Below are 14,355 nucleotides of genomic sequence, written 5' to 3'. Positions count from 1 at the left end.
ATTACGTCTAGTGATGGTGAATTACATCTAGTGATGGTGAATGATGTCTAGTGATGGTGGATGATGTCTTGTAATGTTGAATGATGACTAGTGATGCTGAATTATGTCTAGTGATGTTGAATGATGACTAGTGATGGTGAGTGATGTCTAGTGATGGTGAAGGATGCTAAGTTATGGTAAATGATGTCTACTGAGGGTGAATCACATGTGGTGATGGATTATGATGCCTGTTGATAGTGAACAGTGTCTAATAATGTGAAATGATGTACGTTGATGTCTAGTGTCCTTTAGTGATGTAAAGTTATGTCTAATGACTTGAAATAATGTGTAGTTCCATATATGGTGGTGGGATTTTTATGAGGTTTCTCCATTTGGTGTATATGGGAAACAAATTTATTATCGATTCGTGGGAATTAGAATCAAGGCAGACTTCCATGAGCGGAAAGCATTTGTAAAGTGTTGTAAACGTTTTGCTTGTTGCACGTTCAAACATCTAAGGAAAAGTTCTAGTTGCCCTACATCTAAATTCTGGGCATTTTGAGGGAGCAGGGATAAATATTGCACTGTAAACATGTGAGCAGGAACTCCACTATGAAGCAATGTGGATGTTTATTTCGGTGTGAGCCAGATTGCAGTAATCACGGTGTAACATTTCTTTCGAGCATTTTTTGTGTAGTGGTGTAATATCGATGGGATAATCTGAAGTATTTCTGTATTTCTGGATTCCATGTTAGTAAGGATTTCCATTTTATGCAGTGCCGCGACCCTTCTGTTTGCACTGAATTAACTGACAGAGTTAAATATACAGAGTTATAGCATGTTTTATGATGAGAACAGTAGGTATGGCGCTTTTCTGTTACGTTAGGTTGAGGATTTTGCCTGTCACCTAATAACTTATTACTACAAGAGGTCTGTTGCAGTTTCAGAGAAAGCATCTGGCGTTATTTACCAAAGTGAATAGTGGATAGTTCCATCTGCAAAATTGAGAATCATCACCATCTCTTTGGTCCATATTTGATACTAATAATTTTTGTTTTTGTTTCTTCATAATTATCCTCAGACATTTGTTTTGATCTTCCAGACTTGACTGTTTAAATAATTAGGGCCCCATCAAGTAGTTGTGATAGAGATTGCACAGGATGTTTGACTTCACTACTTCATTTTGTTGCCCTTTCCTGATCTAATTAGTCCCTGGAACAATGTTGTTTTGCTGCCTCTGAAAAGGTTTTCAAACAGTTTATGGTCCTCTATTGCACCAAGAATTGCCATTTGAGGCAAGTACTATAATTAAAGACTGGATTCATCTGACTTTATGTTAGCCTTTCTTATTGTCTTATTTAATTATTGTCCTTTCATTAAAGGAACTAGCTTCTGATTGGCAACATGCACTTTAGGCCAAATTCGATGTGCTTAATCCTTACTCATCTCGATGCCTTTAAGAAATAAAACAAATATCCCTTGCACTTGATACAACTTCTTAATATTCTCCAAAGCCTTGGAGCCAAGTATCAAAATTGACCTAATTCAACATTGTGGAGGTTCTGTTGACTCAGGTTTGTCCAAGCTACAGTCAATTTTCTTGATAAATGGTCATTTTGCCTGTCTACCTCATCACTAGCTAGCACACACATGCAGGTAACATGGCTCATTTGCCTTCTCTGGGTCTATTTCATATCTCCCTTTGCAGATGAGTGTATGGCAGCCCTATTTTGATATCCAGAAGTATGACAGAGTTTTCTTCCACCACACAAATAATACTGATGTTTATCACCAGTACAAATTATGCCAAAGGTTAAGCATGTGAGCAGAAGCTGCTTTCTTTATTTCCACAGCCCAAGAAATTGTAAATTTTAAGCTTGTAAATGAAATACCTCAACATAATAAAAGTTCACATTGAGTCTGTGCCCAGCAATTCCATTTTGGGCATTCCCATGCAGAGGCTCAAGCAGGAAAATGCTTTCAAATTTATTTTGAGACTTCAAACTGGTACTGAACAGTAAGGAATGGAAGTTTCCAAAACCTTTACTATCACTGCATTATTGAAACATGCAAATCTTGTTGAGTGCTTTGTAACTGCCTTCAAGTTTCATGATTTAAATCACTTGTAGAAAGTCTTCAAACTCAACATATCACAGGGAATTAAATCATAACATAAATGTGGTGTTTCATAAGTAAATTAAGATGGATAAAACTGTAGATGGAAAAGCTTATTTAACATAAGCTCAAGTTTAAATATCCAACTCTGAACAGTTTGGAAATATTTAAAAGACTTAAGCTTACATTCGGAGGCTTCGCTATTTTCAACAGAAATTAGAGAAGAATAATTGCAAGGAAAACTTCTCTTATGTCAGTGTGAAGATTGGAGGTAATGACCTTTAAAATTTCTGCAGCAAAATAAAAGCAGCCTACAATAGTTATCTTCCTGATACAGCAACCAAGAATGTGAAATTCACCATGCTCAGCTGGAAAATGTCAGGCTGAAACTTGTTGCTAATCTGACACAAAGTTGTCCCTTCATTCCCTTAGACCTGATTGTCTCAGAGCTGTTGCTAAAGAGTACTAAGAGCGAATAAAAAATGATACAATTGAAGGCAAATCCTGGACAGAAATGGCAGCAAAACATGTTGTGGTTCTCTCATGTCATGTTCGCATTTTACACATGCTTGCTACAGTTCTCAAATGACTGACAGATTTCTTTTCTGGCGTGATCATAGAAACCAGAAAAGCAGTGAGATCAAAGATAGCTGCCAGCCTCCCCCCCCCACCCCCTGATTTTAGGTTTTTGGCAATGAAAATGATGCATTAACATTCAAAGCCAATCAATACACTTATTGGCTGAATATCCCGGAAAATGCACAATTTTTTTAAATTTCCTGGGGGGGGGGGGGGGATACCACCAAACCTCCTGGCAGGGTGGGACCTTTGGCCCCATATTTGTTAGTGGATGGCCACTCATGGAATCCTGGCTAAAAGCCTGCTTCTGGGAGCGTTTCAAGTGTTCAGACTTCGTCATGCTGAACTAAACTTGTAGTCTTTGGCAAAAACGACATGTAATCAAGGCTCCGCTATTCGATGCGAGGTCGAGGTACATCTAGTCATACTATTTTGAGGCTTGAGTGTTCAATAACAATCTTGCAACAAACGTAATCAGACAAACTCTTATCAGATCCACAGTGCGAACTCTTGCAATCTTTGGTGTTTACTGGTCTGGGAAGAACCGCACCTTTGTAAAGAGCCCCATAGAAGAGCACCACACAGGTAATGACTAAGGGAAACTAAGGGAAATGACTAAGGGAAACTCAAAAAAAGATGGATATTTGTACATTTGATTATTCAATAAGGGTTAGTGCACCTAAGGGTTATGAATGATCATGCAGGGTCAACTTTGACTCAGCCTGTAGGGAAACCATTTTCTCATAAAAATGCTTAATAAAGTTACCTCAGGGGTGGGTTGTCTCAGGTACCTGAGACCACATAAAAGGAGCCTTAGATGAGCACTCAAAACTATTTGCTCCATGCACGAAATTTTGTGGTGGTTTAGAATTACAGCCATAGGCATTGAGACAAACTTTGCACTTTGTTATTTTGTTTTTCGGTCAAATTATATTTTAAAAGCAAAGGTTTTGTAAAGCATAAACAAGTAACAATTAGTGATAAGAAAGAGTAATGTTTCGGTGACATCAGGACACCATTTTCAAGTTCAAATGCAAAAATATAAACTGCCTTTACTTCGGTGGAGGATACACGTTGAGGGAAGGCAAGAACAAGGAGATGGACGTCAATGAGCACATACTAAACATCTCATCGTATGAATTATCTTTCTTTCAAGAACTGGTCCTACGTCGTGGCTTGAAATTTGCCTTCCCGCAACGGGTATCCTCCACCTAAGTAAAGGCCAGCTTCGAAAAAGCATACTGGAGGCTCGAGCCCAACCTGAAGACCTCAAAGATCTTTCTGCTGCAACCCTACAAACTGTAGCACTTAACTAAATCCACTGAAGAGGCCCTAAGCCCCCCAAATCACTCCTTAAAGCCATGACCCAGTTGAAACGACAAGATGATATTGTCATCACAAAACCAGACAAAGGTTCAGGGGTAGTTGTCATGGATAAGCCAGAAAATCTATGCTTGTTATCAGAGGCATCCATAAATGACGCAACTAAATTTAGAGTGGTTGATCCAGAGAGGCTGAAGACTAGAGGCAGACCACCTAAACATTACCTCCCACTCCTCCAAAAGGAGAAAGAGCTGGAATCCATTGCCCATAGAATTCTACCAAAGTCGACAGCTGATTCTGTGCGACCCACAGGCTCCTGGCTAGCACACTTGTATGGGTTGCCCAAGACCCATAAAGAATGCCTAGCTATGCCTCCCATCCTATCTGCCACACAGACGTACAACTATGGATTGGCAAAATGGTTAGAGGAGAAATCACAGCCTTTATCCTATAACCAGTACACCATAACTGACGTTTTTTGAGTTTGCGGACGAAATTTGTCAACTGCAGATCAATACTGGTGATATTCTAGTGTCGTATGATGTTTCCTTGCTATTTACCAACGAGTCCTTAGAGGAAACAATACAGATACTCGATGATAAAGCATTTGTGAATAACTGGTTCAATGAAACACACCAGTTGAACCTCGGCAAAATAGACCGAGTAGATCTTCTCAAAGCATCCACCAAAGACCAACTGTTCCAGTTCAATGGACAACTTTACGAACAGACTGATGGCGTTGCCATGGGCTCTCCACTCAGGCCACTACTCGCTTATGTCTTCATGGGAGCCATTGAAGAAACTCTGGTTTGTGAAGGTAAAATGCCTTCATTTTATAAGAGATATGTTGACAACACTTAAACTATAATGCCTGACACAGCATCAGCAGCTACCTTTCTTCAAGTGCTCACCAACCGCCACTCATCAGTGAAGTTCACCATGGAAAGAGAGAGTAATGGTCTGCTTCCTTTTCTAGGAATCCAAAGTCTACATAAAACCTACTAACACAGGTCTTTTGCTCCACTACCAGAGCCATGTTGACATGTGATATAAACGAGGACTTTTGAAAACCATGCTTGACCGTGTATATTGCTCAACATCGTGCTGGTCGTATTTTTCTGAAGAATGTGACCATCTGACAGCAGTTTTCTCCCGGCTGAAATATCCACAGCACCTTATCAACTCGACAGTCAAGTCGTTTATTGCCTCTAAAGTTGAAGACCTGCAACCAAGACCTGCCCAAAGAGAGAACCCAACAGTTTGAATAGTCTTGCCCTTCAAAGACCAGGATTCTGCAGACTTGGTCCATAAACAGCTGAAAGACCTGAGCTTGAAGACCCACACTGTCATTCAACTCGTTTTTGTTAGTGATAAGATCCAGTGAGAGCTAAAAGTGCACGGGATTAAACCACCTATTGTTAACCAACAACGCGTAATTTATAAATCTCAATGTGACTTGAGCGATGCAAGTTTTGTAAGTTATGTGTACTGCCAACGCATGGCTCAACACACTAAACAGTCTTCTTCCACTGGCAAACACTTCAATAACAAACACTTTATTGCTCCAAAAGACGTGTACAGACATTTTTCTGTTCTCAGGAAGTGCTTGAATAAGTTCAATTGTTTAGTGCATGAAATGCTGCTAATTAGAGAATTAACACCATCTCTCAATGTCCAGTCAGACTCAATCCAAGCAAACCTATTTGGAATGCGTGACATTTCATATGTAATTACGAAGTATGTTAATCTTGAGTGAATTTTCTGACAGTTTATCTTTTTGCATTTGAACTTGAAAATGGTGTCATGTCACTGAAACATTGTTCTTTCTTATCCCTAATTTTTACCAGCCATTTAGGACAAAATTTGCATTTCTTCGCCTGGGTATCATCCCCCCCCCCTAATCTGTATCACTTTCAAGTTTCCTTTTTTCAGGTTTACTCAATGTTGAAGGCTGGAAAATATCGAATAAATGCTTTTGTGTAGACATGATCTGACAAATGACAAAATGGTGCCTCAAAGGACATGCCATGATGAACGCAGAGATATTTGGGCAGGGCCCTCCAGACCCAGTTTCCCAACTAGTCGGAGCTTTTTTCCTGGATCCCAAGGATGCACTTTGCCAAAAAACTGTGCATCCTTTTCATTTTTTGTGTGGATAAGACGCACACCCATGCATTGATGGGGACTCTGAATATGTAACACAAATGCAAGTCAATTATTATTTCCATACCCTATTTCAACTGAGCAGGAATGGGATTGTTGTGAATAGTGTGCCAAATGTAGATGCAAAAACAGTTGGCCTCCATCAAATATTAAATAAATGGACACAACAAAACAACTATATTACTCCACATTAAAATCCTGCATATAAATCTAACCTAGACATTTTGAAGTATAGCACATTTATAAAAATAAAGACTTACTTTTTGATGTTTTATTCAGTATTAAGCAGGAATCAATCTTACTTCTTATTAGCTTTTACTTCAGTCAGCTGATCAATTTTAATTAGGAATTAATCTTATTCATTTATGCTGCACTCAGTATCAAGTAAGAATCAGTTTTGTCAATGATTTATTTAGTATGTAGAAAGAATTATCAATCTTACTCATGAATTGATGCTGCACTCAGGTATCAAGATGTCAATTTTACTCGTTGGCATTGTACTCAGATCGAATCAAGCAGAAATCTTCCAGTATCTTTTAAAAATAGGTCTGCAATGCGAACATATGTCTAGTGCAGGGTGGATACTGGGAATTGATGGTTTACATGCAGATATTGTTTTGCCCTGAGAAATTTCTCGTGGTTAATGTAATTGTGGGTTCTAAACATATGTTTGTATTTTGTTATTATTCATTATTATTTTGGGGTTGAAAAGCCTTAAAAGCATTGTAGTGTTGTTTGCTCCATGCAGGTGTAAGAAATGGTTTTATCAATAACAGCTCAAGGTCATTGAAAATTTTTTATGCAAAGTGAAATATCAGGTGTTTCTTTCTCCCACTTTTATACTTTGTGCTTTTTTATTTCGTCATTTTCCCTTGCCCTCACTAATTTTTTCTAGATGCCATACTGACAAACATGTCCCAAAATGAACTTAAATATATACATATGAAGATAATATTTTTTATGCAAAGTGGAGAATCAGGTGTTTCGTTCTGCCACTTTTATACTTCATTGATTTTTTATTTCATTGTTATTTTCCCTCGCCCCCACTAAATTTTCCCAGGTGCCACAGCATGAATATGTCCCAAAATGAACTAACATATATACATATGGAAACAGGCATGTCAGAGAAAATGGTGAAGCACTAGCATTAGGAAACATTTCTGACTTATTCTACAGGGTGGAATACCAGCAACAAGGTTCACCTCACATTCACATGCTTATATGGCTAGAAAATGCACCAGTATTTTGAGTTGATGACGTTAATAATAATAATAATAATGATAATGATCATGATAATGATCATGATAGTGATAATGATAATAATAATGATAATGATAATGATAATAATAATGATAATGATAATAATATAATTTTATAAAGTGCATGCTTCTGAACTATCCAGCAGTGCTGCACAATTTCCTACTAAAACGATGATGATGCTATTGTTACAGAGCTTATTGATAACATTATTTGTTGTCAATTGCCAGTTAATGACCCGGAACTGCACAAGCTGGTTAACAGGCAGATTCACCAGCATTCTCATACCTGTAGAAAGAAATCAAAAGAATGAATGTTGATTTCATTACTCACAACCACCTATGAGAGCAACTGAAATACTTTATTCTTTAGAGAATGATACACCTCCACAACATAAAACAACACAAAGTCACTTGGAAAACTAAAACAATTAAATGATTTGAAAGAAGGTGAATGTGTAACATTTGAGGAACTGCTGAAAATAACTATAAATTGGCTATAAAATCAGTATTAAACTCTCCAACCATATTTTTAACATTACCACCAAATGAAATAAGGATCAACAATTATGTTACTCGTCTTAAGGCATGGAGAGTAAATATGGATATCCAGTTTGTCCTCAATGGGGCCCAAGATCGATCTAAAACTGGAAGGCATTTTTTAAAGCATTTCAGTCTTCCACATTGAAGAGTACTTCGAAAGCCATGGCATAGTAAAAAAGTACCTCTGAAGAAAAACATGATAAAGGTCAATAAAAGATAGAAAGCACTGGTTTACTCACCACATGCAATACCCTCCTCCTGACTCCTTCAGTGAAACAGCGTGAAAGCAAAATATGTCTTGACCTCTCTCTTCGCAAATACTTCAACACAGAACCACGTGTCTTGAAGGGGTGTAGTGTTTGTAATGATGTTAATCTCGGATTTAGTGACGCTAATAAACTGCCTAAAGCAAAAATATTCACCCCTTTCTTCTCGAACATTTCAACTCAGACCCACATGCACACTGCTCAGACAATTTCATTCGATGACGCTAATTTTTGTAGTACAAAGATTCTGTGAGGGCAATATTCATTGCAAGAGGATTAGTCCAAATATTTGCTTTGACTGCTCGGACCCTGCTCCAGCAGACTGACGAATAACGGTGACATATCGATTTGCTTACGCATTTTCACTTGTAGTCTTCTTCATGAAATTTATCACAAGAGGAGACTTCGTAGAAACTATTAGGGCATGATGTCATATTTTCCTGTATATGAAGTAGTTTAAGCTATCTGTTTTACCGCTTTTACATGTGTCTAGTGCAAAAGCACTAGACACAAAAACAATCAGATTACTGACTAGATTAATATAATAATAATAATAATAATAGACTTGTATAGCGCTAGAACTATACAAACATACTCAAAAGCGCTTTACATTAAGTTAAAATAAATGAATAAATGGAAATCACTAAACTTTAAAACTATTACAACAACTATGCTAAACTTTAAAACTATTTCCACAAGTCAAAAGCTTTCTTAAAAAGAAATGTTTTCAGTTGCTTTTTGAAAATGGCGAGGCTGCTACTTGTTCTTATAGTTAATGGCAGCGAGTTCCATAAAACAGGTGCAGCATGAGCAAAGGCCCGATCCCCAAGTGTAGAGCAGTTGACTTTTGGAACAACCAGAAGAGATTTTGCAGACGAACGAAGAGCGTAATTAGTAGCTGGTTTCAGGGATAAAAGATCATTTATGTAGGAAGGACTTTGGTTGTGTAGTGCCTTGTAAACAAGAAGAAGCAATTTAAACTGAACTCTAAACGATACTGGGAGCCAATGTAAGTCGATAAGAGCGGGTGTGATATGATCAAATTTCGCAATCCGAAAAATCATTCTAGCCGTGGCATTCTGAACTTTCTGTAAACGATCAATCTGGTATTTAGGTAGACCAAATAGAAGTGCATTGCAGTAATCAAGGTGCAAAGATACAAAGGCGTGGATCAGTGTCTTTGTGGATTGCGCGGTAAGGAATTTTCTGATCCGTCTTATGTTGTATAGTCCGCGAAAAGCCTTGCTACAAATCTTGCCAATGTGAACATTCATTCACATATGAGCATCGAACCAGGCCCCAAGGTTCCGGACGCTTTCTAACGGTTTAATGACAGTGTCGCCAATGATAATAGAATCAATAGATGTTTTTTCAAGTTGTTGACGGGAGCCAATAATTAGAAATTCAGTTTTCGCGTCATTGATCATTAGACGATTACCAATAAACCAAGAGCGGACATCAGCGATGCACTTTTCAATGACAGAGACAGCGTTAAATTCCGAATGGATAGAACAAGGTCAGAAGGAAAGGTAAATCTGGGTGTCGTCAGCATAACCATGGATGGAAGGGAGGTGCTGTGAAATAATGTTAAAGAGATGGGAGACGTAGAGAGTAAATAAAATAGGGCCCATACAACTGCCCTGGGGGACTCCACAGTTCAGATTGAAGTCGTCAGAAGTCTTATCACCGACAAGAATACGTTGTTTGCGACCAGACAGAAATGAGTCAAACCAATTTAAAGCAGTTCCGACGACTCCAAAATCCTGTTGCAAAATATTAAGAAGAATGCAATGTTCAATGGTATCAAAAGCAGCACTTAGGTCCAGAAGTACGAGAAGTGTCACTTGCTTATTATCCATACTCATTAAGATGTCGTTTTGAACCTTCAATAGAGCAGTCTCTGTCGAGTGATACTTACGGAAGCCGGACTGGAATTTAGGAAGAGGGGTATTTTTCTCACAGTGGGCAAGAAGTTGTTGAAGTGCAGCCTTTTCCACTACCTTGGAAATGAATGGTAGATTACTGACTGGACGGAAATTCTTGTAGACCAAATCAAGTCCAGGTTTTTTCAATAGAGGGATGACAACAGCGGTTCTCCAATTTTCTGGAACGGAACCACTGAGAAGAGAGAGATTAACCATCTCAGTGATAGAGGGTGCTAATACATCAAGACAGGACTTCACGAGCCATGTAGGAAGAGGATCCAATCGACAAGAGGCATTAGAGGATTCTCGAACAATCTTACACACTTCTCCTAATGATAACGAAGAAAAATTCTCCAGATTCTCCTTCGGAGTGACAGGAACAAGTTGAGGCACTTGAACTTGAAACTTGTCAAGATTTTCCTTTATGGTTTCAATTTTTTTGAGGAAAAAGGTGCCAAATTCGTTTGTAAGCTTAGTGGGATCATCGTGCTCTGGAAGAGCCATCTCAAGTGGCTCCCTGGACAAAGAATTAACCACACGAAATAGCTTGCGAGAGTCACCCGCACACTGATCAATTAGGTTAGAGTAATAATTCACACGTGCAGATTTAAGAGATGCAGAGTACTGATTACGAACTCTATGGTAATTATTCCAGTCTCCAGCGAGGTCAGTTTTCAAGGCTTTCTTTTCAAGGCGACGACGTTTACGCTTGAGTTGTTTAATGTCATCATTAAACCACGGGATCTTTGGACGATTTTTTATAATCATTGTCCTAAGCGGGGCATGCTTGTCCAAAATGTCATTAAGGGTCGTGTTAAAGCAGTCGGAGAGGGCATCAATGTTGTCCCAGTGTACGCTTGCACAAAGCATAGAAGAGGCAATATCAGCTGAGAATTCGGCAATATCAATATTTTTGAGTTTACGAAAAGTCAGTTCTTTGCAAGATAAAGCTGGTCACGGGAAACCAATAGGGCACTGAATAATAAAGTGATCAGAGATGGGAAAAGTGGCTTTAGGAGAAGCAAGAACAACATCATCCGACGAACGAGTAATAATTAGATCCAAGGTATGACCCGATAGATGGGTTGGGCCGGATACGTGTTGCAAAAGACTGAACGTTTCCAGTAAATCCATAAATTTCTTGGTATCATTGTCACGGAGGTCATCTAAATGAAGGTTGAAGTCTCCAGAGATAACAAGAACCTCGGGACACATAACAACATTCTCTAAAAACTGAGAGAATTCATCAAAGAAAACAGAGGCAGAAACCGGATGCAACGAAGAATATGGAGGTCGATACACTATTATATGTCTCATTGAACGATTACTGAACGATATGAAGCATTAATTTCCATTTCAGATTATGAATGAATGCTGTGCTGTTCAGACATGACTTATAAGCTCACGCTTCCTTTTAATTCTCTTTGTTTTAGGTAGCAATTGTCTGAGTAAAAATTGATGCGAAGTATCACAATAAACTGGTAATGAGAAACTGTTTACCTTGTCTCTGTAACTCCTACATGTATTAGGATAACTTTCTGTGCCATCTTCATTTTTGGTGAGTTTCACATTACTTTGCAAGCATTGCTCCTTATGAAAACTTTCAATTTCTAAAAGAAACAACAAAAAGTGACTACTCACAATGAAATCTCAATTTTTCAACCAACATAGGACGATGGAAACTACTTTTAAAAATTTGGAGGTTCAAAAACTCAAGAGAACTATTGATTTGAGATTTCACTGTAGGTTTACTTTCAGATTTAAGGTTATAGAATGTCGGCAATAATTTTAATGTAACTTTTCTCTTTATTTTTGCAGTAATATTATTGTCAATAATACCACATTCTGAATCCTTTTAAACAAAATGGATCCATCAACTGTTATTTATTCTTGAAGGTCATGAATGGTTCATCAACCCTTGAAACATGGTGTCTCAAAATGGGTTATGTATGGCCAGAGGGGAGGGGTTGGAGACAGGTGCCCACAGGTCTAGAAAAATAATGCCCTTATCATGGTCAGCATCTCACAGAGCTGGTATTAAAGGCTGTAACCCATAGTACCAGTGTTATGGCTTAGTAAGCTTGATGGACCCTTGAATTGCCTATTGATGATACATTCACCACACAAAGTAACAAGTTTGTTATGGGTGTGAGGACTAAGACAACAGTAGACTCAAAATAATGATAGCCCTGTCTGATAAAGCATCACTTATTAGTCAAATCCCTATTAACAATGGGCTCGTTGCAGGACTGCCATTTCATATTATGAGGGTGTAAGGTCAGGTGCCTGGTGCCCTAAAACCAGCAACAGGAAGGTGCATGATGTACACAACAGATGCTGCAGTGCAAGTAAAGCCCATTGCAAGGGAGACAAGGAAAAAAAAACACCATCAGGTAAGGGAATGTAGATGAACAGGAGTGTCACGAACATTAGCCAGGAACAGAGAACATCTGAACAAGAATCTTGAGGTCTTGTGTACCTCGACCTTCACTGATCTATTTTTAACCTGAATTTTGCTAAAAAGCATTTGCTGTCCAGCTTGAAGAAATGTCTTCCTTAATAGAGAGATACAAGTACGTTACAGAAGAATACAAGTAGTTTGGCCTGGACAAGACATCACTCTCTTAGAAGGCGGGGCTCGAAATTGTGACTCATTGGTTGCCAATGCAACCAAAAATTGAGTGTTGGCGGCCAGATATTAAAAACTCGTCACCAGTTGGTGACTCACCTTTTCTTAATTCTGTCAACCTTTTAACCTCATCAGAAAATTGACCTCACTAGTACGCTGGGCAAAACTGTTCTGGATTGACATTTTAAAACAAATAATTAACACAAGCAAGTTGATGCAAATGATTTTTTGATTGTCTTAAACCTTATTAAATTCCACACATGGAAAATTATTTTCATATAGATCACGCAATGAAGGCTTGCATTAAGTGTATCTAAATTTGTGGACTGAATCACAAAGGTATGGAAAATTGCGCGAGTTCCAAGATATTAGTGTTAGACCAGTGTTGTTGTGCGAAGAACATCGTTATGTGCTTGTGGATATCTTCATGAATTTGACGAGATGGCATGACGAGGGAGCGATAATCCATTAAAAACAGCACTATAATGATCCTGTGATACATCAGCAGTTTAGAGAATTAAAGATTCACATGGTGATGCTATTACTGAAGGGCCACAAAGCAAACCAAACAAAGTTATTCCAAGCTGTTATGCAAGAAAATCCGAGAAAATGGCAAGCTACTGGTAAGTGGGCCCAGAAACAGGTCCGTTAATTTTCCAAAAAGCACAAATAGCAGTGCCTGATGTTCTCAGCTGACAACACCTTAACACAGCAGTATTTTGTGCAATTGTGGCTTGTACAAAGCATGATAAAAGGCAGCCATCTTCAAAACAGGCGCAAGACCGCTCTAGTGGCAAGAGCAGTTTGAAGACTTGAGTTCTACGATCATATTGTATTTCAGTGGCCAAATAAGTTGTAAGTCTTTCTCATGCTTTCTTGTCAAAATTGTGACCAAAAAATCCACCGCCATGTAAAGAGTTCCTTCGCAAAACAACACTGCAAATGTGACTCATTTTTCTCAGAAATCACACAATTTTGAATACTTTTGTGACTCAGTTACCAAATTTGGACAAGGTGTAACACAAGCCTTCCATGCGTGATCCATATAAAAATAAGTTTCCATGTGTAGAATTTAGTAAAGTTTAAGACAATCACAACATTATTTGTGTCACTATGTTTATTTTAATTTTTTGCTGTAAAATGTCAATCCAGAACAGTTTTGTCCAGCATACTAAATAAGGGGTGAAAGATATGATTCATGCAAATAGATTTACCAAAACAAACCCACCATTGTTCAATCACTGACTAAAGCACCATGTTTGATTCAGCAGCTTCTTTATTAAGAGGTATTGTGGGCTCACTAAACAATGCATGCACAGAGTCTGGTATGACTGCAAACAATGTGGCAGAGCAGGGGACAAATTCCAGTATGTCTCTTGACAAAGGTCCATGTAGCTTATTGCCAAACATTACACAGATGTGAAACAAGATGAGGGAGAAGAGGAAACACCGAAAGCGTAACTGAAGTAGCTTTCATATTGATCATTATTTTGCAATGATGTTTTTAGGTGTTATTCTTTAAAATTTTACCAGATCATACAAGCTTCTTTGAACATAAACTTATAATTATGTTGAAG

General features: G+C 38.3%; 1 protein-coding gene and 1 pseudogene across 2 annotated transcripts in view; one reads left to right on the top strand and one right to left on the bottom strand.

Moving 5' to 3' along the window:
- Positions 1 to 14,355, bottom strand: part of LOC110067110 (uncharacterized) — a 94,773-nt gene that overhangs the window by 25,799 nt on the left and 54,619 nt on the right. For both annotated transcript variants that reach the window (XM_089295227.1, XM_020774402.2), the window contains exon 4: positions 11,650 to 11,759. In XM_089295227.1, coding sequence (XP_089151353.1) covers positions 11,650 to 11,759 — 110 coding nt within the window. The remainder of the gene's footprint in view (positions 1 to 11,649; positions 11,760 to 14,355) is intronic.
- Positions 4,104 to 5,752, top strand: LOC149108142 (uncharacterized; annotated as a pseudogene).

Source organism: Orbicella faveolata, unplaced genomic scaffold, assembly GCF_042242905.1.
Source record: "Orbicella faveolata isolate gen_17 unplaced genomic scaffold, um_ofav_v1 contig_26, whole genome shotgun sequence".
Classification (NCBI taxonomy): Eukaryota; Metazoa; Cnidaria; class Anthozoa; order Scleractinia; family Merulinidae; genus Orbicella; species Orbicella faveolata.
This window is presented reverse-complemented; position numbering and strand designations above follow the sequence as displayed.